Source organism: Panthera uncia, unplaced genomic scaffold, assembly GCF_023721935.1.
Source record: "Panthera uncia isolate 11264 unplaced genomic scaffold, Puncia_PCG_1.0 HiC_scaffold_1890, whole genome shotgun sequence".
Taxonomy (NCBI): domain Eukaryota; kingdom Metazoa; phylum Chordata; class Mammalia; order Carnivora; family Felidae; genus Panthera; species Panthera uncia.
Window position 1 is genome coordinate 1 of NW_026058570.1, and position 26,135 is coordinate 26,135.

At 52.9% G+C, this 26,135-nt stretch overlaps 3 protein-coding genes across 4 annotated transcripts; 1 reads left to right on the plus strand and 2 right to left on the minus strand.

Annotated features, from left to right (window-relative positions):
• Nucleotides 1-5,357: 5,357 nt before the first annotated feature.
• On the minus strand, nucleotides 5,358-6,703 carry LOC125917466 (biogenesis of lysosome-related organelles complex 1 subunit 4-like). The gene has a single exon (XM_049623656.1). It carries the CDS (start codon nucleotides 6,651-6,653, stop codon nucleotides 5,997-5,999), a length of 657 nt encoding a protein of 218 aa, XP_049479613.1. The 5' UTR covers nucleotides 6,654-6,703; the 3' UTR covers nucleotides 5,358-5,996.
• A 2,731-nt stretch (nucleotides 6,704-9,434) lies between these two features.
• LOC125917464 (MORF4 family-associated protein 1) lies at nucleotides 9,435-17,025 on the plus strand. Of its 2 annotated transcripts, none has more exons than XM_049623654.1 (2): nucleotides 9,435-9,978; nucleotides 16,238-17,025. In XM_049623654.1, exon 1 carries the CDS (start codon nucleotides 9,582-9,584, stop codon nucleotides 9,963-9,965), a length of 384 nt encoding a protein of 127 aa, XP_049479611.1. In that variant the 5' UTR covers nucleotides 9,435-9,581; the 3' UTR covers nucleotides 9,966-9,978; nucleotides 16,238-17,025. The 2 variants fall into 2 exon arrangements, 1 of the variants encoding a protein (XP_049479611.1); XR_007456199.1 differs by lacking the exon at nucleotides 9,435-9,978 and adding an exon at nucleotides 14,436-15,785.
• Nucleotides 17,026-21,186: 4,161 nt separating this feature from the next.
• LOC125917465 (protein S100-P) lies at nucleotides 21,187-22,683 on the minus strand. The gene is made up of 2 exons (XM_049623655.1): nucleotides 22,424-22,683; nucleotides 21,187-21,471 (listed from the first exon to the last, which is right to left on the minus strand). The coding sequence occupies exons 1-2, from the start codon at nucleotides 22,559-22,561 to the stop codon at nucleotides 21,322-21,324; spliced, it is 288 nt and encodes a 95-aa protein (XP_049479612.1). The 5' UTR covers nucleotides 22,562-22,683; the 3' UTR covers nucleotides 21,187-21,321.
• Nucleotides 22,684-26,135: the final 3,452 nt, after the last annotated feature.

Consider the following 26,135-nt stretch of genomic DNA (forward strand, 5'->3'; position numbering starts at 1 on the left):
CCTCCCCATGATGCCCACCTCCCATGATGCCCACCACCCCATGATGCCCACTTCACATAATGCCCACCTCCCTGTGATGCCCACTTCCCGTGATGCCCACCTCCCATGATGTCCACCTCCCCATGATGCCCACCTCCCATGATGCCCACCTCCCCATGATGCCCACCTGCCTGTGATGCCCCTCCCATGATGCCCACCTCCCTGTGATGCCCACTTCCCCGTGATGCCCACGTCCAGGCCCCAACCTCCAGCCCGACCCCCTGCAGAAAGTCTACCGGTAAGCATTTCCAGTCTAGAAAGTGACAGGTATTTTGTGTGTGTTGGGGGGAGGAGCCTGCCTCCCCTCGCCCCCCCCCCCCCCCCCCAACACCAACACACCGAAACAGGTTTCCTGGATTTGCCAGAACGAGGAGCTGAATTACCACAAGGCAGCCCGTCAGACTCAGCCCTGCTCGGTCCTTCTTGTCCACACCTGCTCATCCTCGCGTTTCCTCCATTCATCCGTCAGATTTGGAGGCCCTGCCCTGGGCCAGACACGGGGCCAGGCGCCCCGGCACTCAGGGGCACACAAAATGGACCAAGGCCAAGTTCCGCGCCCTAGTGGGGGAGACAGACAGACGGACAGGTGAATCAATAAACGAGCATGCTCGTTCTGGGTGCAGAGAAGACTGAGGACAGCAAACGGGGTGAGGGACAGGATGTGGCCACTGTCTACTGTCCCGCCAGACCGGCTGCTGCCATCCCACCTTCCTCCCCTCCCCCACCCCGAGCAAGAAGAGGGGCTTTGGGGGACAGCCGTGGGCCCCCCACTGCAAGCCCCTCGGGAGTGGACAGGACCTGCTGGCTCTGAATCTGCAGGAGCCAAGGCTGCCACTGCGGACGCCGGTGTGTTTTAGTTCCCGGAGCCTGGGGCCCGACCGGCAGTTCGCAGACGGCCTTTCCTGCTGCGGCAGCGCCCCCTGCTGGGGCAGGAGCTGTTCCTGCAGCTTCGCGGCCCGCCCGGTCCCGCAGTCGCACACCCACTGGAGGGGGCCTGGGGCCGCTTTATTCTCATCCTCTGTCCCAGGCAGACCCCCTCCGGACAGGCAGGCCTCCCTTTGGTGATGAAGGTCATGAAGAAGAATCTCTCATTCTAAAAGAAATGGGTTCCTTTCTCTATGATTGGGGCTAACAGCGTAGGTCACTTTGGAAAATGATTTTTTTAATGTCTATTTATTTTGAAAGAGAGAGAGGAGATAATGAGGGGGGAGGGGCAGAAAGAGAGGAAGAGAGGGAATCGCAAGCAGGCTCCACACTGGCAGCACAGAGCCCGATGTGGGGCTCGAACCCATGAACCGTGAGATCATGACCTGAGCCTCTAAGAGTTAGACATTCAAGAGCCAGACACTCAACCGACAGAGCCACCCAGGCGCCCCGGAAAATGATCTTTTAACCTTTTGGCAGGGAAAGGAGTCTCTTCAGAAAGGTAGCTCTGAAAATTCTAGATCAACATGTCCGGGGCACAATTAAGAGCGCTCGTACCAGATTTAACAAGTTCGATCCCTAACCTTGGGTTGGACTGAGCTGGCACCCGACCCGTGCAGCTCTTGAAGAAGAATCCAGTCTTACTTTCCTTGGTGTCCTCAGGCCTCCCATGGTGCTTGACTTCCTAGCAAACATGTGATCGGATCACTGTATTTGCCTTTCTGTCTCCCATTCCTGACCCAGCGTCCACTGTATGTCTGGCCGTTCCTTTGCTCTGCCAGCCTGACAGTCATTTGCTCAACAGCTGAGTGTGACAGGTCACCTGCCGACAGCACAGCGGAGGCCCAGCGGGACTGACAGAGCCCATGCCTTCCCGGAGGTGGGGGAGGCAGACCCCAGAGTGACACAGACACAACTGTGATAAGCGCCTTGAAGGGCACACGGTGGGTATCTTTCAGGGTCAAGGTGAAGCTGGAGGGGGGTGAGCAAGGGAAGAGAGGCCCAAGACAAGGTCACTGATGGGGCGGGAGCCAGACCCTGTAGGGTAGGACAGGCCAGAGAACAGAATTCAGATTTTATTCCAAGGTCATGAGACGCTAATGACGGTTTTAGGCAAAGCCCAATATATCTGGCCCGTGGTTTTTAGAGACAGTTTTGGCTGCTGCGTACTCTGTGGAGAGGGGCTTGGAGAGGGGACGGGGGAAGCAGGAAACCACTTAAGAGACCACCGAGTGGCTGAGTTGGGGTAGCCTTGGGATGGACAGAGAGGGTGCATTTGGGACGTGTCGCGGGTGCTGCCTGCAGTCATACTGATGAATTAGATGTCAGCCCTCACTTCTGACAGCAGATCATCTTAAGCCAAATTCCTTAGAAGACAGCGCCGTGAGTCTGCGAAGCTTCGTTCCTGGTAAAGAAAGTGGGTCTTGCAGCAGAGAAGACCCAAGCTGGGTTCCAGCCGTTTGGGACTGGGTCTCACATCCAAGGGCAGCTGGTGACCTGGCTTCCCTGTCTGTTGTCCTGAGCCCATTTTTCTTATTTGCTTTCACTGGCAGGGGAAACAAACAAAAACCCTTTATGAACTAATGCTTTTCATCTACCCATGCTGCCCCTTCTGAGGGCAGTTTAACCGAGATAGGTTTAAAATCTTAAAATCCCAGACCATTATTAGTTTGCTCTTCTTAGGTCTTTTGTTTCAAGAAATACTTGGTTTATATATAAAGTTTTATTTGCACACCGCCTGCCCATGTGTCTACATGTGGTCCGTGGGAGAGCGAGTAGGTGAGGCCATGCGGCCTTGAGGTTCTTACTGTCTGGCCCTTTGGGGGCCCGTCCTAGATCATACAGTGAGCAGGTTCACACGGGGTTGCACTTTTATTTTTTAATTTTTTTTAATGTTTATTTATTTTTGAGAGGGACAAGAGGGCGAGTGGGGCAGATGCAGAGAGAGAGGGAGACACAGAATCCGAAGCAGGCTCCAGGCTCCTAGCTGTCAGCACAGAGCCCGACGTGGGGCCCAAACTCATGAACTGTGAGATCACGACCTGAGCCAAAGTCGGCTGTTTGACTGAGTCACCGGGGTGCCCTGGGGCTACACTTTTATACCCATGACGGATCCCCCTCCTCGGTCCAAGGCTCGTATTCCTCAAGTTCTGGCTAGAGGAAAAGAAGCCACAAGCTGCTTACCAGCTCATTAGTACCCAATTTTATGTGTGTTCGTAAGCTGACTTCTGGACGCCTGAGGCTGCCCTTGGACTAAGCGGATGTCAGTTGGACTCCGGGACACTGAGCGCTCATTGTGTTCTGTAAGCAGGTGTGGAAGTGAAGAACATCTCGACTCCGGTGTGGTTGGCGGGGTGCCCCTCTCAAGCGTTCTTAAACCCCATCCCTGTTTATTCTGGAAAGCAGGAGAGCTCCAGACCCAGCAGCAGAGATGGGTCTGCAGAGGTCACCCACATGACAACTGGCCCCCTCCCCCAACTTTTATGGACTTCTGAGAGGGGGAAGGACCAGTTTTCCAAGATCCAGAAGGGTCCCCCTTAAATCTCCAGCTGGTTGGGGTGGGAGAGGAGGGGGCTGGAAGGTCTGAAGGCGGCAGTGCCTGGGCAGAGGTGGGCCTGCCTCCCGCAACCCCCATTCTTGAGACCAGGGACTTTCACCTAGTATCTGTCTTAAGCTATGCAAACCGGCTTCAAGTCCCCATTCCAAACAAGGCCATGCACTAATCTCTATTTAGGACCTCAGGGACAGCACCAAGTGACTAAGAGAATTTCAGAACCCAAGGTCACTTAGAGATAAGCTGCACATGTGATCATGTAAGTTATCATCTAAACCAGCGGGGTTTTTTTTGTTTTTTTTTTTTAAGTTTATCTATATTTGGGGTGCCCAGCTGGCTCAGTCGTAGAGCATGCAACTCTTTGATCTCAGGGTTGTGGGTTCAAGCCCCATGTTGGGTGTAGAGATTACTTAAAAATAAAATCTTAGGGGCACCTGGGTGGCTCAGTCGGTTAAGCGTCTGACTTCAGCTCAGGTCATGATCTCCTAGTTCCTAGGTTCAAGCCCCATGTCGGGCTCTGTGCTGACAGCTCAGGGCCTGGAGCCTGCTTCAGATTCTGTGTCCCCCTCTATGCCCCTCCCGGACTTGTGCTCTAAGATAAATAAATACTAAAAAATTTTTTTTTAATCTTAAATAAAATATTTAAAGTTTATTTTGTTTTTTAAAGTAATTGTGTCCAGTATTTTTTTTTTTTTTAAGTAACGTAAAGTAAGTGATCTTTTACTGGTTATTCTTTTAATTTTCTCAACCCAATTTACTTTTTTGTAGGTAATGAAAGTAAATATCTAAGCATTATATATTCCTAATAAAGTTTTACTTTATAGCGCACTTGTTAACGTATGCTTTCCGGAGTTTGGGGATATTAAATCTCAGCCTAAAAATTATTCTAAGTTTTTTCATAATTTGCCCTAATCACTACCTACCTTTTAATATTAATAAGTTTAAAAAGCATTTTAGCAACACGGACGTTATGTAAGAAACATTTTCGGATTCAGTGACTATGTCATCGGAATATACTAACTACAGCAGTCCCCAGTAATTGCCCAATATTAAATGGAGCTCACGGGTGCTTTCAGCTTCTACATTCAGGAGTTCCTTAATTTGTAATCAATGAACTACCTAAATAAAAAACTGTATTATGTGCGACATAGAAGAAAGCCAAGGTGGAGACTATGTTAGCGGCTTTTCATGATATCTGGCTAAGTGACAATATGCCTACTTTACCAGCCTCTGAGATCTATGAAAAATGACACAAAAGCTGCCTAAGCTGTATGTGTATCTGGGGTCCAGCGCCCTCTAGGACCATTAATAAAATAGATTCAAGTCAAGATCAAAGCCCTTATGCCGGCAAAACATTTTTCAGATTCCATGCTGTCGGGGGGAAAGAACAAAATCCTAATACCACTCATTCACACAAGTGATTTAAGTGTTTACTTTGAGAGGAAAGAAACATACAATTCTGTGAAATACCAGGTAAGGTTTTTCACTTCAGCCTTTTTTTCTTTGAAGTTTATTTATTTTGAGAGAGCGAGAGTGTGCTAGTGTGGGAGGGGCAGAGAGAGAGAGAGGGGGAGAGAGAATCCCAAGCAGGCTCTGCACTGACCGCACAGAGCCTGACTCGGGGCTGGAACTTCCCAACTGTGAGATCATGACCTGAGCCAAAATCAGGAACTGGTCGCTTAACCGACTGAGCCAGCCAGGCACTCCTCACATTAGCCTTCTAAAGGAGGTGCTCCCAAGCCACTTTTCCTTATCCCTAAAATCATGAGCAACAGGTCTATTTTCAATCACACAAAAAAGGAAATATGTGAAGTCCTTTTCAGAAGAAAAGCCTTTCCAATAAAATGTAAACTTTTTATTAATATTTAAATTATAAACCAAATGTTGGCAACCACATATAGACTTGTTTGCTGTGGACAAACGAAGACTGTGGGGGCATACTTTCAAATACAACTTCAGAATCAGATGCGATAAATCAATCCATCTCAGAAATTCTACCGTTTCCTTCGGCGTATAACCCATGATATGAAAAGTTTAATATAACGTGAAACAACTTACCATCTACCCTCAAAGTAAGCTACAGAAAATGGAATCGGTACTAGGATCGAACAATGACAAGACCTGAACAGCTCAGCAGTTTTTCCTAAGAGTATAAAATATATACACTTTGAAAAAATAATACTGTGAGTTGAGCTGTAAAACCCAGAAACATAGCAGTCCTGCCACAGTGCACAGAAAAGCTCCTTCCTTTTCTTCTCCGAACCCGGTCCCATCCCGGACCAAGCAGCTCTCAGCTTAGCATTGGAAGACACACAAAACCAAACATCCTTACGTGAAATCAATAAGACGGGGAAATGAGTGTGCAAAATATAAACATGTCAGACTCCAACATCGTGTATGTCTATCAGCAGAATTTCCAAATGATTTAATACTCGAGATAATCTCAGGCAGGGTGCCCTTGCAGTGCTGCCCGGGGGACTCAGATCTGAGGTCTCTCGCTGCAACAGGGAAAGTGGTCCTCGGTCCGAAACAGGACGGGGGGTTCGTAGCCGCTCTGCTGGGGCCGGCCGGAGGGCGCCTTGCTGAAGAAGGAGGGCCCGGTAATCGTGTGCAGCAGTTTCCTGAACGCGCTGGGGAAAGCGCCCAGCTCGGCCTCCGCCCTGGCGACCTGCTCCTCCATCCTGGCCACGATGGCGCCGATCATCGCCACGAAGGCCTCGAGGCGGTCGATCTTGCTGTAGACCTGCCGCATCTCGGTGGCCTTCGCGTAGATGCGAGGCACGCCCTCGCTGACGACGTGGGAGGAGTCCCCGCGCAGCATGTCCAGCATACCCACGAACTCGTCCACTCTGGTGAGCAGGTCCTCCAGGCTGGCGTCCAGGGCCTCCACCTCGGGCCGCGCCCCGGCTCCGGGCAGCAGGCAGGCGGCGTAGCCCGCGGCGGCGCGGCGCAGCAGCGGCAGGTCGCGGCCCGGCGCGCCCGACTCTGGGCCCTCATCCTCCCACGGCCCCGAGGCGCTGCTGTGGCTCTGGGACACGTTGCCGCTGTCCCCGCTCCAGACAGCTCCCTGCAGCTCGGCCTCCTCTGCCCCCGGCCCCTCGGGCGGCAGCCCACGGTCGGCTGGAAGCCCCTCCATTGCCGGCTACGGCCGGGCTGCCGCCCAACTTCCGGCCTCCCAGCCTTGCTCCGCCCCCTCCGCGCGCGCGCGCACGCCCTTGCTTCCGGCTTCCGCGCGCACACGGGCGGTCACGCACGCGCACCAATCGGTTTCCAGCCCCTGAACGCTCGTGCTCGCGCACGTGCTCACACACTGAACCCTTTTTAACACGCGAAGGTGTAAGGGAACTATTTTGAGATGCGTGCATCCTCAGTCCACTTTTACACACTCGTGTAACCTCCATCCAGATCAGACATAGAACATGTCAAGGGCCCGTGAAGAGCTTCCTACCTTCCCTAGTTTCTTCTTGCTGCTTACAGTGAAACGAAAGAGAAGAGAAATAAACTAAAGGAAGGTTCCTGAAAGCTTGATATTCTTGATGACTTTGAAAGTTCTCAGCTTCTTTCCACATAGTCCCCAACACTTGGTATTGTCAACATTTTACTTTTCAGCCACGCTAGTGGATGTATAGTGATTGCTAACTCTTTGTGGTTTTGACCTGCATTTCCCTGATGAATCATGAACTTTTGCACCTTTTTATATACTTTCTGGCCATGTGGATATTCCCTTTTGTGAAGTACCTGCTCAAGTCTTTTGCCGATTTTTAAATTGCGTTGTCTTTTCCTTATTGATCTATAGAAGTTCTCAGTACAATTTTAATATGAGTCGTTTGTCATATAGCTACTGAAAAGATCTCTTCCCACTCTTTGGCTTGCATTTTTACTCTCTTAGTGGTGCTTTTGATGAACACTTCATAATTTTAATAAATTCCAGTTCATCAAACAAGGAAAGTTTTGAGAGTGAAAGGGGGCACTCAGGACACAAGATATAAAATCTTGGGTAAACCATATAATTATTATGGACTATAAGGATCATATTATGATCATTAGAGATCATATGTCCAATGCCCACCCTAGAGCGACAGGTGGAAATTGACACCCAGAAAGATGTGTTCAAGGTTAACCAACTTGTCCAAGGCCACAGAGCAAGTAATTGGAGGGACTGGGACCTAATGAAGGATGACTCCAAAACCTTTGGAATCAAACAACCTCCATTCACTATCATAATCGTTATAATATTATCACCACTAGTATCTGCTGGTGCTTTGGTATTTGCAAAACACTTTCATGCACATCATCTCACTTATGCATCTTCCCACTGACATACTCAGGCTGGGATCACTGGTCTTTATTTATGAGACTGGAAAACGAAAGCTCTGATCTGTGCCACTGTGCAAGCAGGGTCCCTCCAAATTCTGCTAGGGTGGCACAGGTTGAACATGCCTGGAAATAGACTCCATCCATTCCACAATGGCCTTCTGTCAGTGCTCAAAAACTTTTTGTTAAATGAATATTAAAGCAGCATTTACGGGGCCCTGCTGTTTTGTAGGTCCTGTAGGTGGTGAGGACTGAGACCAGAACCTGCCCTCAAGGAACCTCCGGTATGGCAGAGACACTTATATTTTAGGGAAGGAGGCCTGCTCTCGAAAACATTCCCTAAGGTCCTTGAGTCCAGGTGGTGAGGAGGGGCTAAGCACAGAGCCGAATCAGAAGTGGCCCTTTGTCTTGGGTTGGTTACAGTCCGGTGAAGATGATGCAGGCAGCCTGGGTCCAAGGACCCAGAGATGGGCCCTGCAGGACCAGCTCTGTGAGCCAGAAAAAGTAAAAACAGAGTTTACTGAATAGCATGAGTGGGCATTTAGCAGATAGAATGTCTGGGAGACTCAGAAAGGAAAGGAGAATGAGTCTGTTCCTCACTTGGGGTTAGGGGTTTATATTGGAAAGGGGTGTAGCGTATGTGTTCCTTCAGGAATCCAGGGTAGGGTCTGACCGAAGGCGAGCGGCAGGTGAATAAAGGTGTTATTTATAGATCATCGAAGGTACGGGAGTACTGATCCGCTGAGGTTTGTTCAAAGCTAATGTCGTGGAACATGTTTGGGATCCAGCTCTTTTTAGATGTTATCAGGTGTTTGGGGGGGGGGTGTAAGACAAATCTATCTCCTTTTCCCCTGGAAGTGGGAACACAGCTTCTTTGGCTTATTCGGATGCAAAATATAGAACTTGAGTAAATGGAACTTAGCAGAAAAACAGCAGAGACAGAGCCTTTCCAAAATGGAGTCCCTTCAGCTCCCCTACCTCAAAGAGAGGCCAAAACACTCTGACCAGAACAACCCAACCCAGCGAGAGAGAAATCCCCCCAGGACAAAAAATTCTGGGAGCCAGTGGTGGAGAGTACAGAATTGAGAGCCCCAGTTTTTGACTTAAGGGCCCTGTCCCAGAAGAGAGAGCAGGTACTGTAGTTAAGAGTAGCGACTGTAGTAGACCCAAAATGGCTCAGGTTCAAATTCTGACCAAAAGCACTGTTTTTAACCAGTTTTTCATCTGACAGGTTTATTGAATTAGGTTAAATGAATTAATCTGAGCACTTACAGCAGTGCGTCCCTGGATGGTAAGCGCTCTGAACGCCAGCCTGTCTTAATCAAATACGAGGGAGGGAGAATTGCTTTCACTTAAAAAAAAATTAAGTAAAAGAAAAAGTCCGGGACGTAAGAACCTCTGCGCTCCCAAAGGCCTATTAGAGAAGGGGGCGGGGCAGGGCGCGGGAAGCAGGTGGAGGCTGGCGTGCGCCCGCCCGCTACGGAGTCCCCTTTGCGTGCGCGCGCCCGCGCCTGGGCTCGGTCCGAGGCGTGGCCGTAAGGGGGCGGGGCCGAGTCCCGAAAGTGGCGCGAACACGCCCACCGCCGGTGACGGCTGCGCGGACTCCTCCGCCGCCCGGCCTCCGTGTGGGTCCCAGGCTTTGCTTCCCGGAGCGGTTTGCAAGCGGACGGCGTGAGAGGAGGAACTCGCAGAGGTAATTCGGGATCACTGCTGACCCGTCGACGCCCGCGGCAACGGTTTGGCGGGACAGATGCGGCCCTTGGACGTCGTCGAGCTGGCAGAGCCGGAGGAGGTGGAGGTGCTGGAGCCCGAGGAGGATTTCGAGCAGTTCCTGCTGCCCGTCATCAACGAGATGCGGGAGGACATCGCAGCGCTGACCCGGGAGCACGGCCGGGCGTACATGCGGAACCGGAGCAAGCTGTGGGAGATGGACAATATGCTCATCCAAATCAAAACGCAGGTGGAGGCCTCGGAGGAGAGCGCCCTGAACCATCTTCAGAATCCCGACGATGGAGTCGAGGGCAGAGGGACCAAACGGTGCGAGAAGGCGGAGGAGAAGGCCAAGGAGATCGCGAAGATGGCAGAGATGTTGGTGGAGCTGGTCCGGCGGATAGAGAGAAGCGAATCGTCGTGAAGGCGGGCGGGCGGTAAGGCCGGGGGCCGGCGGGGCCCGATGCGGGTCCTGGTCGTTGCCGTCAGCGTGATTGAACAGTTTTCTGGGTGGTAGTAATATTCCAGGAGTGAAGGTACAGCCTCAGTCGCACTGCGTCGGAAATTGGGCAGTGGGAGCAAAGCTGAGGTCAAGAGGAAAATGGGTGCGTGCTAGATTGGACAGGTGCTAGGACGTCCAGAGTTTTGTGGTTCCTCCCGCCCCCGCTGGCAATTCAAGAAGAGTTAAAATAATTTCGAGTTTGTCTTTGTGAAACCCCAGAGTCAGTCCCAATAGGACAGTTGCCGCAGGGAGAGTTGCCTAGGCACTTGGCGGGGGCGGGAACCAAAGAAAACCTAGCCCTTAGAGCAAAATAGGGGAGGGTGAGAACACAGGGGGGAAAAATGGGAAAATGTGAGGCTGTAGGCGTTTACTAGAAATTTCCAGGTTCGTGTCAGAGGGTGGGTGGTTAATTGAATTTTTTTTTTTTTTTTTTTTTTTTTTTTTTTTTTAAACATCAGGTTGCAGAAATCTGGGACTCAGTGTCTTGATGGCAAATTTCTGCCAATTGTGCGTCGGGTTCACAGCTCATGGACTCTGGTCACCTGGTAAGGCTGGGCTGACAACTCGAGGAAACTGAAACAGCTTGTTGTTTATTCTGTTTTTTTTTTTTTTTTGGTTTTTATCCGTGTGGCACAGTCTCCCCTAGGGTCAATGGTTATGTATCCGCACCAGAGGAGAATGGGTCTCCTGGGTGCACAGCAAGCCAGTAAAAAACTGACATGGAGCTTTTGCAGTGAAGAAGGATAGGCTGTTTATAGGTATGACACCACCTAGGAGAATGGGGACCGCATGCTCCAAGTGCGAAGCTGCCCAGTGGCTTACAGGTGAGGGTTTTGGTTTTTGTTTTAAGTAGGCACAATGCCCAGTGTGGGGCTTGAACTTATGACCCTGAGATCAAGAGTCGTGGGTTCTACGGACTGAGCCAGCCAGGCACCCCCCCCCCCCACCACCCAAGTGAGGGTTTTTAAGGGCGAAATTTGGGGCAGGAGGCCCCTGAGAGCTGTAGATTGGAGGTGAAGTCGTTAACACGTGTTACTTAGTTATTTCTGCTGCCCTTTCGTGTGGTCTCAAGGAACTGTGTTTTATGTTGAGAGACTTGGAATCTGGAAAATATCTCTATTTCTTATGTTAGAGATTTCATTAGGTACATCTGATGGTTATGTTGACCAGCTGCTTGTACCAGCCTAAACTAACTGCTTCTACGTGTACAAGTTGGGGAGGGGGGGTCGCATTCCTTCACATTCCTTTGAATGATATTCGAGCACTCCTGTCTCTTGGGCCTGGGTCTGCATGTTGCCTGGCCGGTCCAGCCGTGCCTGGGGACAGTAAGATCTCCAGAATTCGTTCTCTCGTCTGAACTAACACGACGGATGCCGGGTTTAGTTGGGTTAGACTGTCCTGAAAAATAACTTTTGTCCGAGAAATACTCTTGCAGGGGAAATGGGGCTTAATGAAAAGTTGTTTCAGTTGTCACGTTAAATCACGTTACTTTACTGTGTCTGAAATGTTGGGGCATGGCCTTGCACCTTGCTGTTATCCATGTGACCTGATTGTTGTCTGGGACTTGTGTAGACGTGGGACCAGAATCTTCTACCTTTAGAGGTGCATGGACGACGCTCCTCGGGTGTACCTGGTGACCCGAGTAGGGGTGAGACTGCTGTGGGGAAGACGGAGAAGGAGTAGAAGGCAGTCGTAGATGGGAGATGGTTGTGTGTGTATTCTGGAACTTCACTTCCCGTGGGACGGAGGAGAGCTGTGTTCTGTGGCATATTGTCTGGGCTGTGTTGCGCCACCTGCCAGGTGACTTTATGTAGGTAACCTAGCCGACCCTGAATGACAAAGAAGTTTGGACAGGGAATGACCGAGTACCATCACTGTGGTAATGCGGGCGTTCCGGAGTATTGCGTCAAAGAGACCATCTACAAAGGGTCCGGGGACACTGGAGAAAGGAAAAGGCAGCATCAGGGCCCATCTAGTTGATCAGGGTAGACCTCACCAGGACTGGAAGTCAAAATCAGACATGCAATAAATGTTTGTTTGCCTTGAAAAACAAAGATCTCTAAACCCCCCCCCCCTTTTTTTTTTTCAAATAAATACGTTGTTCAAATGGCCAAAGTCCCTGCATGTGTTAATACATTTCTTTTGAAACGAACGTGCTTCTTTGAGCGCAGCCTCGGCAAGCAGGACCGAGCTGCTTGAAGTTTGAGGTTCTCTGTGAGCCTGGAACCGTGAGGGAGAATCGCTTGTGGCCGGTGCTGTGGGGATAAGATGACAGGACAGTGAGCTCTTGACAGGGATGAACTTGAGGCCATCGTCTGGCCTGAGCCCCTGCTTTTCAGCAGCTGAGGTCTGTGTAGCCAGTGGGCGTGTAATGTGCTTCCCGTCTGCTCCAGGGCAGCAGGAATGTGAAGGGAAGGCCTGGACCTGGACGAGCTGGGACAGGTAACTGCACCGCAGGGTGCCTGAGAGCCAATGACTGTCCTTGAATGCCGAGTACAACTTCTAAGAGTAGAAACCAGTGGGGGCATCAGAAGCTCAGGAAGGGACTTGAGCTGCAGCACTGGGGAGTGACTGGGGGGCACTGCGGGGACCAGTAAAAGTGGGGAGCAGAGGAGAGAGGGCTTCATTAGAGAAATGATTCCTGTTCATGAGCTTGTGCTAATGGATGCTCAAAGCCACAGGACAGGCAGGGTGCAATTTCCAGAATCGCGCTAGAGGGGGTTCGATGAGAACACATACATGTTTATAATGACAAGCCGAGGTACAGGTCTGGGAATAACGTGTGAAACAGGCATTTTTATAGGAAAGTACCTGGGCACAAAGGCAAGTCCTTTAGAGAGGCTGTTTCGGTCTCTGGAATCTGTGCTCCTGCCCTTCTGAATTTCTCAGTGGGAACAGAGGTAGTGCCGGGAGCCATTGAGACCGAGGAGCAAGGGAGCCTCAGGGGTCACGTTTGTAGCGCGGGAAGCTTAGTGAGGTCTGTGGGTCGGGGGGGGGGGGGGGGGGGGGGGGGGGGGAAGCAAGAATGGGGGCGCCGGTGCGGGGTGGGAGTGGAGGGTCTGCGCTGGATCAGGGGCGTGGGAAGGACCGGCCAGCCTTTCCTGGGGTTGAGGCTCGGTGTCTCTCTGCATCCGTCAACCCCAAAGTCTTTGTGGCTACAGCCCCCAAGGTTTATTTCTCGTTCCTGTTCATATACACTGCAGGTTAGTTCCTCCGTGTTTTCTTAATTCCAGGAGCTGGCTGAAGGAGCACCCCTGTGGGGATATTAGGGACCTTGATTCAGGAAACTTAGTTACAAGTTACTTACTGATTTAAAAACAGATGTTCTGGGGGTGCAAAACTCGTATGCACGTGTTTCCCCTTGATTAACTGATTAATTGACCATGGATTGTATTCCTCCGTTGGGGTTGCATTTTATCTACTCAGTCTTTTATTTTGTTTTTTTTTTTTTAACATTTATTTATTTTTGAGAGAGAGACAGAGACAGAATGCAAGCGGAGGAGGGGCAGAGAGAGAGGGAGACACAGAATCCAAAGCAGGCTCCAGGCTCTGAGCTGTCAGCACAGAACCCAATGCCGGGCTCGAACTCGTGAACCGCGAGATCACGACCTGAGCGGAAGTCAGACACTCAGCCGAGACACCCAGGCGCCCCTTATGTGTTCAGTCTCGATGCCAAGCCTCCTTCACGGTCAGGGCCTTAAGAGTCTTCTGAAGCATTTTTGACCCTTGGCCCTTCTGCGGAGCACTGTGGTGACGAGCTAGTGGTCCAACTCCTGCCTGAGATGTGGTGGAATTTGGAGGCCAGGACTTTGTGTGTATTTCCTGTTGTAACGCATAAATTCCCCCTCCCCCCCAGTTGGATTATGTATCTGTGGAATTGAAACGACTTCCAGGTCCCCTAGAAAATTTGAATTGCCTTCTGTCAGTTGCTCTGCAATCGGCCCATCGTGCCCAAACTCCCCTTGCTGTGAAGTCTGAAATTCTATGTTCTGTCCTCCTCTCCAGCCGTCATTTGCCATCGGCTGGCTGGTGACGACTGAGTCTTCAATAGTGTTTTGTGGCCATACTTCTCGGGGTTTTGTTTCTTCCGAAAACATCCGAGTGTCCAGTATCCGTCCACATGGCTCACTGGGCCACTTTTCAAAGTCTCTCCTTAAGCGTTAGCTTACCAGCGAGGCCCTCTTCTTCTTCCTGTTTAAAGCAGCACTGCCAACCCCTGTCACTCTCTATCCTTCGTTTTTCTTCTCACTTGCCTGACATGTGATTACTAATTTGTGTCTTACCCACTTCTCCCCTTGGAATGTCAGCCCCTTGAGGGCAGGAGATTTTTGTTTTGGTTTCTTTGTTTTTTGTTTTGTTTTTTAGAGAGCACAAGCTGGGGATTGTGCAGGGGAGAGGGGCAGAGAGAGAGAGAGAGAGAGAGAGAGAGAATCTTAATCAAGCTCCACGCTCAGCTTGGAGCCCGATGTGGGGCTTGATCCCACGACCCTGTGATCATGATCTGAGCTGAAATCAAGAGTCTGGATGCTCACCCAACTGAGCCACCCAGGCGCCCCAGGAATTTTTGTTTCCTGCTGAATTCCCAGCACAGAGACCAGTGCTTGGCTGCCACATGGTTGGTACACGATACTCCTTGAATGAATGAGTACCAATTCGGTATGTAAATGTAACCTAAATTTGTGTCTGCTTATCGATGCAGAGAACTCAAACCACAGAAACGTCAGTGTTATTCTTGACTCCTCCCTCCTTCTCAGCAACGCCTTCCTCGCTCTATCACTGAAGCACATTGATTCAATGTCCAGAATGCACCTTTGATTTGCCCACCCCCTCCACCTGCCCCAGGCCACTAGAGCGATGCTCTCCCAACTGGCCTCCCTCCTTACAGCTTAACACCAATCTTCCTCCTTCGCTGTCAGCTAACGTGAATTGGCTATGTTGATTCCCTGGCTTAGAACCATTTCAAAAATTCATCTTGCTGCAGAAGTCTTTATTTACTTACCACTGTTACTTAGCTCCTGCTATGTATCAGGCACTGCTCTAGGCACTGGGGGATGCAGCCGTGAAGAGGCAGTCCTGCCCCTAGTCATTCTAGTGGTGGAGATAATGGTAAACAGGGGAAATCAAGTAGCTTGTTACCTAGAGATGAGTGCCAAGGACCTTCATTCATTCATTTGACTTGAGAAATGAAAGCCCAGGAAGGATTAGAAGTCCCCAAGCTGGTAGTCTGGGGGTCAGAGCCCAGTGGGGTAAGGAGAGCATCCACGCATGGGAACAATGCGGTGCAGCTTGTCACAGCCTGAGAAGGGCAAGGAGGGCATCCGTAGAGGAAGTCAGTCCTGTGAGGTGACTCAGCCCAAGGGGAGAGAAGGGTGTGCATTCAGGGGGCAGACTGGCACAGGGACTGGAGGCTAATCAGGGAAAAGGTTTCCATGCAGGAGAGGGAGTGCCAGCAGAGGGAGAGAAAGATGAAAAGAAAGAACACTAGAATGAGCTCCATGGTATTGGGTTGAAATTGGAGGTATCTGTGTGAACTTGTGGTTCTGTGTATACATTCTACGTTTATATAGAACCACAGATGTGTGTGTATAATTTATGTACACACTTACAAATATTCCCTAGTTCTGCCTATTGGAAGCAGCTGAAAGCAGTGACATCCCAATAATCTTGAGCACCCTGGCTCTCAGATCTTGGCTTCTAAATACCATTTTCCACTAAAAGGGACCAGAACTTCATGGAGAAACGGTCAGTTCCAGAACTGGAGCAGGGAGGGCCCGAGATGTGTGCAGACATCTGGCTGAGACGGAAAGCAAGGGGGTGTCCAAACAAGGTTGGGGATGAGTTAGAAGGACACAGAGGCCAGCTTGAATGGAAGGGCCCCACTGGCAGATTGGATACAGTGGGATCATCACAACAAACCATGGTGGCTAACGTTCACGGTGCAGTGAGGAATATGGGAAACCATGTATTCACTTAAATATGAACACATGAGCGAATTACATGCTTGACGAGGAACAGAACATTTATGTAGCTTCAAAGTACCTCACTACAAAATGCTAACAAGCTACAAAGGTGGCAGGAATAGCTATAGTGGAGAAGGCTTTGATTTGGGCAGTGGGAGCCCATGTAAGGCTGCTTCTGCGTCCTTTTGACGTATCCTGGTCATTCTTTGAACACATCCTTGCTTTCTGTTCTAGATACATCCTGTGCTTTTCTTTCCCCAACGCTGGGCCTGTGGCTGGCTGTTTCTTCAATCACCATCTTAATCGAGTGATCAAAGTGGACATGACCAGAAATGGGACAGATTAACACCGCGTGCCATCTGATAAGATGCCGTGAGAAGAGCATCGCATCACTTCTGGGACATTCTTGCCAAAGGTACACAACCCAGGCCCAGTCACGAGCAAACCTCAGACAACCTCAACTCGAAGGAAATTCTGCAAAATTATTAGCTCGTAATCCTCAAAAGTGTCAAGGTCATGCAAGTCTGGGAAAGGCGGCGTAAACGTGATCCCTTTGCTCTATAAAAGACCTTATTAGGAACAATTGGCTGGGCGGGGTGCCTGGGTGGCTCAGTCAGAGGAGCCTCCGACTTGGGCTCAGGTCATGATCTCACGGTTCGTGAGTTTGAGCCCCGCATGGGGCTCTGTGCTGACAGCTCGGAGTCTGGAGCCTGCTTCGGATTCTGTGTCTGCCTCTCTCTCTCTGCCCCTCCCCCCTCCACTTGCGCTGTGTCTCTCTCTCTCTCTCAAAAAGAAATAAACATGAAAACAAAAAAAAAGAACAGTTGGCAAAACTTGAACCGGGTCTTGAGATGAGATGGCGGTAATGGGTTGGGGTGCGTTTTCTGACGGCGGCGGCTGCCCCGTGATCACGTAGGGGGGTGCAGCTTGGAGGACATTCACTGAAGTCTTCAGGGTGGGAGATCAGCAGATCAGCGGCTTATTCTCAGATCCTGCGGAAAAATAAAATTCTTTGTACTCTGCTTCTGAGTCTTCTGTAAGTTTGTGATTTCCGTGAGCTTCCAAATTTAAAGTGCCTCTAAAATGGTTGATAAAGGAAAGCTAAAGACCTTTTTGAAAGTTGAGTGTCATCTCTGGAATGTTGCCGTCGGTCTCCACCTCTTACTGGGCATTTATCGTGAACAACAGCACATAACCTCGAGTCTGTAAGCCAGCAGCGTTTTTGAATTTCTTGGTCAGGAAGTTCTTTCCAGATTCATCCTTTCAAAAGGCTGCCTCTTTGGGGCACTTGGGTGGCTCAGTCGGATACGTGTCTGACTTCGGCTCATGTCATGATCTCATGGTTTGTGGGGTCGAGCCCCGCGTCGGACTCTGCTGACAGCTCAGAGCCTGGAGCCTGTTTCAGATTCTGTGTCTCCCGCTCTCTCTGCCCCTCCCCCGCTCATGCTCTGTCTCTCAAAAATAAATAAATGTTAAAAAAATATATAGATAGATAGATAGATAAAGTCTGCCTCTTTTCCTTTTGACCAAGAGTTATTAATAAAATCACTAAGCATTGTTATTATTTATATGTGTGATGTTATTGCTCCTACAATTCATAACTATTATTATAACTATTGCTATTACACATTGCTTTGCCTTAAAATGCGAGAGGTTTATGGCCGAAATCTGTCAGGGTTCCTAGCTGCCGGCACAGAAGCTGACCCTAGTCAGTTAGGCAGTTTCCAGAAGCTCAGGGAGGGCTTGAGAAGAGACTCAGGGTGATGATTCCAGGAGCAGACGATTCCAGGCCGCAGAAGCGGCCCGGGAGGAAGCTGGCCCTGCTCTGAGCACAGGATGCTGCTTTGGTTTACTGTGCCCTCGTCTGCCCCAGTGCCTGGACTCCCGCCGTCTGCACAGCCAGCCAGAGACAGCCCCCTAGCTCTCCCAACCCTTCACTGGCTTCACTAGCTCTTAGTCACATTGGGTGTGGATGAATCCGATTGGTGGATGCTAGGTCACATGACAGTACTCTGGCAAGAGAGTCTAGTATTTTCAACTTAAACGGGGGTAGATAGACTTGGCACCTATCAAGGTACATAAGTGATGAATTCCCCAAACATAAAAAGGGGTACAGATGTTGAATGGCCAAAATGAGTCACAAGGATCCGCTATGCAGTGCTTACGAGGCATATGCTGACTAAATGTGGCTTAAGCAATATGGCTTTGTATCTCCCGTAAGTCCAGAGGTACGTGGCTCTGAGTCCCTTTGGCAGCCAGGACCTCCCAGCACCATTCACAGACTGTGATGTAAGCAGCACCCACTGGGGCTGTGCAGTGGAGTGACCCTGCTGGCCATTCAAGCTCTTCTTTGACCCTCTTAACTCTGTCCTCATTGCCCAGTGGCTGCAGCAGCAAGCATCACGCCGTCACACAGCAACGTCTAAGACCTGACAAAGTGAGAGGGTGCGTTTTCATAGTTATGTGCTTTGTTTCTTTTTTAATCAGGGAGGAAAATCTCTGCCAGCTAAGGGCGGCATATACGGTCGTGCAGGTCGTGCACTGCACAGCTCTAGGGGATGCCATTCATGTTACAGTCTTTGCACCTTTGATCAAGTTCTTGTGACAGTTTTCCTGCACCTGCCACTACTGGGTCTTGAGGAAGGGGGCCTTTCCCTAATTTGTAGGAACACACCTTGAAGGCTGGCTTTGGCCGTGTTCCTCAAAGCCACCGGCAGCTCTCAAATTTCCCAGCGGCCAGCGGGCAGGGATTAGCTGAGGAGCCCATATTCCTGGAGTACGTTTCTGCCACACGCCTGAACAAAACTGGGCCTCTGTAACCCAGGAGGGAAGAGGGATGGCGGCCAGTTGGGTGCATCGGTGCCCGCCCCAGTGACAAGGAGCATGCTCAAAGAGTAGGGGCTTGAGTGAGTGATTCAGAGATGGAAGAACGTGGGCCATAAAAAGGAAGGAAATTTTGCCACATGCTACAACAGGGATGGACCTTGAAGACATTCTGCCAAGTGAAACAAGCCGTGAAGACAAACAGTGTATGACTCCGTTCACAGAAGTTCCCCAGAGGAGACAAATTCATGGAGGAAATAGAATAATGGGTCCAGGGCCCGGGGGACTTGCTGTCTGATGCTGTCCGATACAGAGTTTCACTTTTGCAAGAAGAGAAAGTCGGGAGCTTGGTTGCACAACACTGTCAATCTACTTAACGCCGTATGTACACTTAGAAATGTTACGTGTTTTCACCGCAATTAAAAAAAAACCCCAAACCTCCTTTAAGCTAGTAATCCCGGGTTACAGAGTAATGGAGTCTATTTTGGGGAAATGATCTGAGCTGGAGACGAAGTTTTAGGCGTGAACATATTAATTGAAAAGCCTACTTTTCAAAAACAAAAATAGGAGCCTGGGTGGCTCAGTTAGTTGAGTGTCTGACTCTTGGTTTCCGCTCAGGTCATGATCTCATGATTCGTGAGTTCGAGCCCCCGGTGGGGCTCTGCACCCCCCTCCCCCTGCCTCCCCAGCCTGCTTGGGATCCTCTCTCTGCCTCTCTGCCCCTCCCCTGCTCTCTCGTGCGCACTCTCTCTCAAAATAAGTAAGCAAACTTAAAAAAACAAAACTACGAAGAACCGTATCTTTAATAATGGGCGAATGTGGGTCCACGCATGCCGGCAAGTTCCTTGTGGCCATCAAGAAACGCAGGTTGGACATGGCTTTTGCCTTGGAGGACCTGGCTGCCGGGAGCCCCCCAGCCACCCGGAAGTTGTGAAGCCCGCGGAGGTGACCGTGGACTTCACCCAGGAGGAAGGGGTGCTCCGCAGCCTGCCCAGGGGGCTGACAGAGCACCACAGGAGGCTGGTTTCTGGGAGCCGAGTGTTCGCATTCCAGAGGGAATCTCCCAGTTGTGAGGGAGGAGAGGGAGCAGCCAGATGGGGTGAAGGAAATTCCAGGGCAAGCGGGCAGCTATGGGAACTGCAGAAGCTGCTTTGGGAACTGCAGAAGCTTCTTCCAAAGCAGGACGCTTTGATACAGCCTGTCCTGAGGGGTGAAAACGGACCGGCCCTGCCTGGGGATGAGGAGGGCCGGGGACCGTGCTGGCCGGCAGAGGAGCCCCAGGTGCACTGGAAGGAAGCGGCCAGCTGCTGTTTTCATCCCCCAGCAGTGGGGTTTTCAGCTGGAACGCGTGGGAACCACCGGGGTGAGGACTCAGAGAAGACCCCTCCCTCCAGGCTTTCAGGGTGTCAGGACGGGGGAGGCCCGGAGGGCCAGGCTCAGGCTGCAGGCTGGAAACCTCTCCTACGACCTTGCTGCACAGGGGGGTGTTCTCCCTGTGCGTCTGGGGTGGGGGCAGAGTCGGGGACCGGGGCAGGGGCCTGCACCCCAGCTATCCGTGAGGGCGGGGATCGAGGGCTCTGGTATCTGCAGCTTCCGGGGGGGGGGGGGGGGCTGCCCCCGCCGCGGGTGACAATTTGTGACTCACTTGTGAAGCAGCAGGAAGAAATCCGATTCCAGCCCCGCCTCCCCGATCGGCCCATTAGCTTGACTTTCCGTGCTTTCAATGGTGTATCCGCCCCCATCTAACCTGCCGGGGCTCCCCTCTTACAAAACCTGTGCCCTGCTCGCCCCAGCGAGGGGTAAACCACGCCTCCTGCCGGTGTGTCCCCGGCCAGGCTCCGGAAGTCTCCAAACCAGGGCAAACGACTGACCTAACACCCCTGCCCTCACCTGAGTCACGCGGGTTGCGTTGCTTCATGAAGACAGTTTCATAAAACTGGAAACGCTGGCGCGGGGGGCCTTGTTCTCTGGCCCTTGGTCCCCGCCCGTCACCATTTCTTCTCTAAGTGTGTTTTCCTGTCTGTGTGGCGCAAGCACGTACATTAAAAAGACGGGGCTTGGAAACGCGTTTGGAGACACGGAGGGGCCAGGGTTTGGTGAGCGGCCGTCTGACCGACTGGACGGATGGATGTGTGTCCCGTGGGTCTCCTTGGATCCAGGACAGGGGGACGCTCACTTTGGGCCCAGGAAGCCACAGAAGCAGGCACGGTGCCTCGGCCAGCCTCAGCCGGGGAAAGTGGCCCCTGAACCAACCCTTACCCTGTCGCAGGCCAGGAGCACTAAGTGACCCATTAGAAAACTTGTGTTGGGGGTGGGGGCGCTGAGGGCGGAAGGAAATCATCCATTTGAGGGAGACAGGCGCGTGTCACAAGCATTTTACTGATCAGAGGGTCGGGGGCAGGCCGGGCCCAGGGAAGCAATCACCCCCAGGGTTCTGGAAGCTGGGGGCGGGCCCGGAGCACCCCCTCCCCCCAGGGATCTGGGTCTGCAGGGCATCAGTGGAGTCCCGCCTGCTCAAAGTACTTGTGGCAGGCGGCTGTGAGGGCGGCCACGAACACCATGAACTCGTTGAAATCCACCTCGGCGTCTCCGTTGGCGTCCAGGTCCTTGAGCAGTTTGTCCACGGCGTCCCTGTCCCTTTTATTCTGGAGACAGAGGCCCGGGGTCAGCGCGGTGGGCCCTCTGGGGCTGGGCGTTAGGGGCGGTGGGGGGAGGGGGGGGACATCGGAGTCACCGAGTCGCCGGGCTCTAGGAAGCTCTGAACTGCCCGAAGGTGTGTGCCGGCTCGAACTAAGGCACTAACTCACGTTTTCTTTGTTTTAGGCCGAATTTGAATTGCACTATGCTGTGCAGGCGCGCGCGTTCGTGAAGTTTTGCAGGGGGTCGTCTCTGGATTGGTTAAGATGCCCTAGGGTAGTGACTATTCCCAGGAAACGCAGCCACTCGCGCGCCACCCCTGCACGCCGCCTGCTTTGCAAGGTCACCTCACTGAACCGCGTCTGGTCCACGCACCCAGCACCCGTCTGGTGCCGCGCGAGCCTCGGATCCTCACGCCCAACGGCGGGAGGCAGAGGAGGGCAGGCCCCGGGTTTACAGGTCCCTGGGGAGGCCCCCTGGGCAGAGTGAGACCAGCTGCCATCTGCACCCTGTCAGCCCCACTAACACCAGGCAGCATGTGGCCCAGCAGGCAGTGCAGCAGGGGTGTTTGTGGCCCGCAGCCTTGGTGGGGTGCAGCCGTGAGGGACCAGCAAACGCAGCCTCACAGATGGCCCTAGATTCCCCCACCCCACCCGCACCGCTCAGGTTCAGGTTTGCATCCCTCGCTCTCCCACTTGCCCCCCCTCCCCTGCTGAGAAAGAATCCTGGTGCTGAGTGGATTGTGACTCTAACTCCTAACTCTGGTTTTAAGGATTGACCTGGCTGCACTGGCTCCCGGCTCCCGTTCCCACAGCTCTGGAGGCCTCAGCCCCTAGGGCAGCTGATCCTTTCCTGGACCGATAGCCTCCCCCTGCCCCCCTGCCGGCTGCTCCGGGCACCCCCTCGGCCCTCCCGCGCCCTCCCTGCGTGCCCCCACCGCCCGCGCCCCTGGGCGTTCACCTGCAGGAAGCCAGGGAGCTCCTTCTCCATGAGCGTCTTCAGCTCCCCCTTGGTCAGGCTCTGCTTGTTGCCCTCGGCCCCCGCGTACCGGGCAAAGACGTCAATAATCATGCCCATGGCCGTCTCCAGTTCCGTCATGGTGCTGGATGTGGACCCACCGTCCTGCTGGGAGCTGGCTCGGGAGCTGGCTCGGCCGAGGAAATGTCCCACCGGAGGCTTCTTGGCGCCTTATAAGGCCCAGCCTCATATTGACACAGAGGGTGGGCCAAACAGGGCTGGACGGTCTGCAGGCCCTGCCCCTCCCCCCTCTGCGTTGCTCAGTCCCTGAAATGCACTGTCGACACTTCCTGAAACCTCGCCCAGCCCACACCTGTGGTGCACCCACATTTTCCCCGTGCTTCCCTTGTCTTGGGGTCATTCATCACTGATTCGCCGACACCATGGTTGGGGGACAGTAAGCGGGGGCCTGGTGGGCGTTTGTTGAGTAAGGGATGTGTGGACCGGTCCTGTCCGGTCCTCTGGCCCCTGTGCACATGGACTTGAGGGGGACCTGCACGCCGTGGGCCAGCGTCAGGGAGGCTGTCTGAGTGAACGTGGGACGCAGCACGGTTTTGCTCCCGTAGAGCTTAGCAGAACTCCAGCCAGGACCAGCTTACCCCTCGGTCCCGCTCCCCAAAGCCGCAGCTGGACGAGTGAGGCAGGCAGAGGCATCCAGGCCACACCGCTAGATGAAGGGCCCACCCTGCCCGGCCCCTCAGCCCCCCTGTCTGCTCCTGCTTTCTCCTGCCACCTGGCTAGGGGGCCCCAGGGGCACCGTGTGCTTTCCAGACCTGAAATGCTAAGCCCGTGTCTCCCGATGGCCTGTGCGGAGGACTCACAGTCTATCAGAACCTCAAGGGCCTGTGGCAGATGCAACAGAGCCCCACAGAGCCGAGCCAGAGCTCCATGAGCACCAGCCGCCTTTCCCTCGGTCCCCAGGGGGCGGTGCTTTGGGGGCCCGGCTGCCTGGCCTGGATGCCAGATACCGAGGGAACCCCAGGGTGGTGGGAGGTGAAGCCGGCTCCACACTCAGCCCCAGCCTGGCACCCTCCAGGAGCAGCAGCGGGTCCTAGGACAGTCCCTCCTCCTTTCCCAAGACCTTGCAGGGGAGGCTTAGCAAGGCCCCCGCAGGTGGACTCATGCTGTGCTGGCCAAGTCCCTCTTAGGGTGAGACTCCAGGTCCCTGTCTCCTGGGGCTTCACCAGCATGACAAAAGGGTGCCAGAGGTCCCCTCATGACACTTGTTGAAAGGGAAGGAAGAGTGTTCAGGGATGTCACAACAGGGCTTGGGACTATCGCAAGGAGAGGGGACTGGCTCAACTCCCAACACAGCAGACCAGGCTGGGGGAGCAGAGGGCGGGTGTCAGGGGGTGGGAAATTACTAAGAGGAGGCAGACAGGGTTGGGGGATTCTGACTGAAAGCAGGCCAAGGGCTTACCCTCCAAAGCGGGGGGGGGGGGGGGGGGTGGTGAGGGGTGGAGAATTTGGTCAGACATCAAGGGTGGGGAGGTGGCTTCCAGATTCTTGCTACAGCTGGGCTGGGCGGGCAGAAGACAGACAGGCCCAAGGAGGGGGCAGGTGCAGAGGAGACTGAAGGCGGGTCAAGGGGAGTCTGCCAGACCCAGGGGTGAAGACCCGGCTGGGGGCCAGCAGGGGCTGGCCAGCATTATCTAGGACACGGCAGAGGATGCTTCTCCTCCCCCACCCCGATAATTTAGTGAGGAGTGTGTGGGTTTTTTCCAATGTTTTGTTTTCAAACTTGTCACAAAAGTCAAAGCAAGCCCAAAGACCTCTCCTGATGGAGATCTTTGTAAAAAGATTTTTTTAAGGTTTATTTATTTTTGAGAGAGACACACACACACACACACACACACACACAGAGTGTGTGAGGGGGAGGGGCAGAGACAGAGGGAGACACAGGCTCCGAAGCGGGCTCCAGGCTCTGAGCTGTCAGCACAGAGCCTGACGCGGGGCTCGAACTCACACACAATGAGACGGTGACCTGAGCTGAAGTCAGACACTTAACCGACTGAGCCACCCAGGCACCCCATCTTTGTGGGGATTTTTTTTTAAAGCAGTTAGATGATCACCGTCAGAGTAAACGCAGAAAAGAAGGCCCAGCGGAAGTCACTGACCGCCTCTGACAGCTGACCATGCAGGAGGTAACATGGGGGCATGTGACTTTTTTTTTTTTTTTTTTTTTTTACATTTATTCATTTTTGAGAGACAGAGAGAGACAGAGCACAAGCGGAGGAGGGGCAGAGAGAGAGAAAGGGAGACACAGAATCCAAAGCAGGCTCCAGGCTCCGAGCTAGAGCCCGACGCGGGGCTCAAACCCCCAAACCTCGAGATCATGACCTGAGCCGAAGTCGGACGCTCAACCGCCTGAGCCACCCAGGCGTCCCTTGTGACTAACTTTCCAGATAGGTCTCCACTCTTAACATTTTAACAGCAACTGCTGTTACAAAGAAAACGACAGGTCCGAGTGGTGTCACTTGGGCCGAGTCCCCAAACTGGGCCTCCAGACCTGATCTAGCTGCAGGTCTGGCCTCCCCCAGGAATGCAACCTGACCAACGGGTCAGAATTATCTGATCAGCCCAGTGAAGTAGCTGGCCTCAGCCCCTTCCCCCCAAAGACAGATGGTCTGCAGGCGATTCCCTGATTCCCTACCTCCCTACCCAGGGAAAGTGTGCTGGCCCGCACGGTCCTTTTGCTGATAACCTCTCCCAGCCCCTTTCCTGTAAAAACCTTCCATTTTGTACACCTCCTGGGAGCTCCCCTCTACTTGCTATCTGGGGTGCTGTCCAGTTCCTGAATCCCTTAACAAAGCCAACGAGCCCTTCAAGTGTACTAGGTTGAACTTTGTTTTTTAACACTACATTTGTCTGCAAGGCTAGTTTCTTCCCGAAAGGAGATGGCAAATTGCATCAGGCAGAAAAACCTTTCTGTCCCCGAGCAGGTCCGGGGTGATCTTTCGTCCCACCCTCCAGACCTGGGCGCCCCGCGGTCGCTGGTGCCCCTTTACAGCATGGAGATTCTGTGGGGTCCCCGGGTAACAGGAGCGTCAGGGGTCACAGGATCTGGGAGACTGTGGTCTTCGCGGGCCAGCCTGTCGGGAAGGGACCAGCGTGGCTCTTCGGAGGAGCCTGAGCTGGGAGAGAAAAGTGCTCCCGTCTCAGCACAAATGCCTCCTCGAATTATGCTCCCCGGAATCGTCTGCCAGGCTGAGCCAGCCCTCTGCGTGTGGGCCCTCCCCCACATCCAGCACAGCATGCAGGGCAAACAGGAACCACAGAAAGACAAAGACCTGGGAGGCCCTGCCCAAGAGACAAAAGGCTGCCTGCCCACTAGGAGCCCAGAGTGTCGCCCACTTCTGGGGGGGACGGGCTGCCAGGAAATGTCTCCTGTGGGTCCGGGCCCTGGGTGGGGTCAGGGGCTTTCGGGGAAAGGCACGTGGGCAGCGGGGCAGGTGAGGCGTGGCCTGCCATGGGAACAGCTCGGCAGGCTCTGGGGTCCGGATCACTGGGAGGAGGACATCTATGCTCAGCAAACATGACCCAAAGCCCCTCGCGTGTGGCCCAGGTCGGCACAGACCCATCAGGCACAGGTCCCAAGCCATGTTGGTGCGGCCAGTTCTGAGTCACCCAGGCCCCTGCACGGGGTTGGGGGTGC